Source organism: Limanda limanda, chromosome 6, assembly GCF_963576545.1.
Source record: "Limanda limanda chromosome 6, fLimLim1.1, whole genome shotgun sequence".
NCBI lineage: Eukaryota > Metazoa > Chordata > Actinopteri > Pleuronectiformes > Pleuronectidae > Limanda > Limanda limanda.
This window is the reverse complement of record NC_083641.1, coordinates 1,193,860-1,198,626: the sequence shown is the minus strand read 5'-3', so window position 1 is coordinate 1,198,626 and position 4,767 is coordinate 1,193,860. Positions and strand designations below refer to the sequence as shown.

The following is a 4,767-nucleotide window of genomic DNA, read 5'->3' as shown; positions in this document are numbered from 1 at the left end:
AGTGTGTGTGTGTGTGTGTGTGTGTGTGTGTGTGTGTGTGTGTGTGTGTGTGTGTGTGTGTGTGTGTGTGTGTGTGTGTGTGTGTGTGTGTGTGTGCGTGCGTGCGTGCGTGTGTGTGCGTGTACAGTCCAATGCTGTTTTTTTGTATCTGTGTGTATGTAGATAAGATATATTGGGCAAAGAGTTGAAATGTTGATGTGTTGTGTAAGTCACCACAAACTGTGTGTCTCAATATTATCCTTTTACACTGCAACAATAGAATTGATGATGCAATGTTGTTGAAATTGTTTGTGATAGACACTTGAATATGAATTGCCTCACAATTACGTAACAAAAACACCCACACACGGGAAAGAATATCTTATGACAACAAAAAAATAAAGGATTGCTGAGTGATATTTACATCCACAAAATGCTTTGATATTGTATAACTGAGATGGGGATGAGATACAGGAAATTAAATTAATAAACTGGGCTGTTTGACAAATAAATGCAGAGATTGTGTTCATGGGAATCAGACAAGACAAAAATTAAAAGGTGGAAAAACACCTCACATCCTTTAATAAAACCCAATGATATTTGGCCATAACAATGAAAATTAGTCACTTGGGTCACGTTTATTGAGTTATGAAAATTTTGGTTAAAATTGTGTTGAACCATGCAAGAACATTAGGTGAGGTGAACGAGCCTTTCCTTCACACTCAGAGAGATTATTAATCGAGACAGACAGAGCTGACATTTTGGAGTCAATACAGAAATGCAAAGATTACTGAGGTCAGCCTGGTGCTTTTCATTGCTATCAAGGGTCATAATCTCATCACAACAACATAATTCACTGTCAAACATGTGAGTTGTAAACTATTGCGTCATTTGGGCATTTGATTCTGAAAACCTGACACACAAGTGATAAAAGTAAATTTCTTATTCCTATCGTTACTTCGCTTTTTGGTTAATTTGACCTTTTTCACATTTTTAATATGACATTTCAAAAGCAAATTAAAATAAATGTTATTAAATTTGCCATATTCTCACATAAACCACATCTATGGTTGGAAGTGAGACCCCAACAACAATATTCTGCTATCTGTACTGAAATTAAAGCGACGCAATGAAGCAATTCATGAATTAATATACTTTAAATTCATTATTATTATTATTATTATTAATAAAATTATTATTATTTGCTATTTTACCTGCTATTTAATATGTATACACACATTTTATTATGCAGGAAGCACAACACTCCCATATATCTTTAAAGTCTGAAATGACTTGAGATTGACATAATGAAAAATGTGGTAGGAAAACCGCTCTATTTTACAGTCAGAGGTGAAAAACACCTGGATTTGCAGGGCGGTGGGTGTGGGAGGTCTCCATCTGATCTGGGTATAAGAATTGGAAACTCCTCCTCTTGTTGGAGCAGTTGATGTATGAGTGTGTCTGTGTGTGTCTGTTTGAGGTAATGGCCCTGTTCATGGATCCAGACTTCTCTTTACTCAAGCAGAACCAGCAGAAAGACATGATGGATTTTAAAGCGTTATTTGGAGAACAGGATCAGTGTAAAGGTAAGTTATGATGATGATGATGATGATGATGATGATGATGATGATGATGATGATGATGATGATGATGATGATGATGATGATGATGATGATGATGATGATGATGATGATGATGATGATGATGATGATGATGATCATTATTATTATTACTATTATCGGTATTATTATTATTATTAATAATGATATTGTTATTATTAATGAGACTCTTTTCAAAGATAAATTGATATTCATAATAATATCATCCATTAAAAAAATTGTAAATCATAATAATAACTAAATGTTGTTATGATAATAATTAATATCATTATTGTGACATATTTTGAAGCAACTTTGATAAATATGACGTTAATCAACAAAAAAATAAATAAAAGCAGAAATTAAGGAAAGGTGTCATTTAAATAGCCAATGGAATTATTACACTACCTGGAAATATAACATTAACATTAAATTAATTTAAGTTGCAAATGTAAAATAAAACGAATTAAACGATTTTACATAATTTCAATTTTAGGTAATTTATCGGCTTATAAAAAATTCCAAGCCAAACGATACCCTCCTTCTTATGTCTTTCATTTGACATTATGCAGTATTGAATTTGATTGTCCCTGAAAGTTTCCCTGTCATGTGTGGATTCGCTAGAAGATGCCGGGTCCTCTCCAGAGCCGCAGCGCGCCGCAGGCTGCCTGGAGGCACAGAGGAAGAGGAAGAGGACCATCTTCAGCCGAGCGCAGCTGTCGGAGCTGGAGCAGGCCTTCAATGTCACCCCGTACCCCGACATCACCCTGAGGGAGAGGCTGGCTGCACACACACACCTGCCCGAGAGCAAGATACAGGTCAGGCAACCTACATCCATTTAAAACTATAAAAACTCAATTCTCACCGGCAACATGACAGGTCTATGATGAAAATAATGAATGCTGCTCATCAACTTCTACAGTTTTTATTCACCTTTATATTTAAGTGGCTGTGATCAATATTTGTATAGGCTATTAATTACCGATTAAACAACTACTTGTGGCTCATTAAAAAATTGTTGGATGTAATCTTTGACCAACACAGTGTCAAAGCTCTCGCAATCCTGTTTTTTTTTCTGACCCACAACCTTTAATATTTCTGGTTCACTGCACTACATGAATGAGGGTGAAACCAAAAGTAAACCTCCTATGACCCCCCACATTAAAAAACATTTCCCACAGGTGTGGTTCCAAAACAGGAGAGCCAGAAGCATCAAGACTGGCAGACTCCCGAAGTCTGTCACCAAGCCTGTCCAGGGAGGGAGAGGTGCCGTGGAGTCCTCCCCTGCACCCATGACCACCACCTTCTCCACCCCAGCCACTCTGCAAGACATATTTCGGCAAGAGCAGAGCCACCACTCTGAGGATGTTCCGCACATGTACTCTGACTGGTTCCAAATCTACAGCAACCCTGTTTCGTCACCACTGTCATCCTCAACCATCCAACAGCAGCCCACTCCGGCCTCCACCAAGGCTTCAGAGCCTCGTCCCTGGGAAGAGGAGCACCACCGACAGCAGCAGTTGGGACCAGCGCTCCCTGGATTTATTCCTAGTTCATTTCCCCAGCCCATCAGCAGACAGCCTCACCACTGCTCCTCGTCCCGCTCGTATCAGGCTTTCAGGAGCTTCAAGCCACAGAGCCTGGTTCAAGCTGGGGCTCACCAGGCTATGTATGGAGGCAGCACTGGAGGTGGAAGCCATGCCCCTGTGGACCAGGTAGTCCCCTCTCACCCTCAGCCAGTGTACTGGGAGGTAACTCAGGGCCAAGGACCTCACCACCATCACCACCACCACCACCACCCACAAATGGGACCACAGACGTCCATGGGATACATCTCAGACCTGATCTACAATGCTGCTATTGTCACTAACTTTCTTGAATTCTGAAGACTCTGGAGCATTAGCTTTAAAATCTTAGAGTAAAACTGTCTCTTCTTCACATTGTTCATTCACAGCTCCCTTTTCTGTCACGCTTCTTCATCAAACAAACCTATATATGTACAGTCGTTGTGTTGTTGTTGCTTCATCCTTGCCTTTTCTTTAAATGTTTTTTGTGCTGCATATTTTAGGGAATAAATAGATTTGATTTCACCCCAGCCATGAGTGTAATTTCTAACATTTCCAAAAACCACACATTTTGTTTGTATTTTCCTAACAACAATCCATATTTTTCCATTTCTGTTGGTAAAACCATCATTGTACAAAGAATATGATAGAAAACAAGGATCAGGCAAGAATTACAAATTTACAATATGGCACTGAAAGGAATAAAAATATTATACACATGTACACATGTTTCATGACCAAAAGCAAGAGGTTCAACACATAATGAGAGACCAGAAAATGAAGGCCAGGTTCCATTCATTTGAAAAAACAATAAAAAGAATTGTTATTCTAAAAAACGTTTTCATTCGTTCATTGGTTTCCAGCCTTTTTTGTTAGATTTGGCCCTACAGCTCTGTCAATGGCTACTGTTAAGAGTCAAATGTGTTTTTCAATCAGTCGAACTCTGTGTTTTCAACAATTCGTCCATTATTTTCAAGCAAACCTCGTACTGTTATTCACAGTCTACTATTTAAATCATTTATATGTTAGCTTTTAGCTGTCTACTTCAACATTTATCCAGTATCTATTCACTTTCCACTGTGTACACTGTTTTGTGCGTTTACCTGCCAACTATCCTTTATTCACAATGTTGTTAATACATGAGTTTACATCGTTGCTGCTATTTACACCTTCGACCTCAGCCATTTAACCATCTGTTAGAGTGAACCATTTTATGCTTGTGTGCTATCTTTTTTGAGGCACCCAGAATTGCTTCAGATAAGAGATTAAATGTTGTTGTTTTTTATTGATAATGTAGTTCAACACAGCTCTTTCTTCTCTTTTATTAGTGATGATTTCTTTAATAAAAAGTACTTTTTTGCCCCCCAAATACAAGATATGTATACAAGACATGTGTATGTAGCTGAGTCCTCATTGCTGTCTGTATGTCTGGAGTCTAACATTGATAATTTCTCAGTAAATCAATGTCTAATAGAAGCTGTCATATCAACCACCAACTTGCCTACTCCGTGCAAACAATTTTGTTCGTGGCAAGGATTCTTATCACAGATGCCAGCTCCTGTTTTCCTGCTCTAAGCTGAACCATGGCATGTTTAATGCTACGACCCCGCAAGTATGATCTTTCA

The 4,767-nt window shown here is 38.4% G+C and overlaps 1 protein-coding gene across 1 annotated transcript; it reads left to right on the top strand.

The window, feature by feature from the left end:
• The first annotated feature begins 1,462 nt into the window (after nucleotides 1-1,462).
• sebox (SEBOX homeobox) lies at nucleotides 1,463-3,463 on the top strand. The gene is made up of 3 exons (XM_061072665.1): nucleotides 1,463-1,565; nucleotides 2,223-2,395; nucleotides 2,759-3,463. Exons 1-3 carry the CDS (start codon nucleotides 1,463-1,465, stop codon nucleotides 3,461-3,463), a joined length of 981 nt encoding a protein of 326 aa, XP_060928648.1.
• Nucleotides 3,464-4,767: the final 1,304 nt, after the last annotated feature.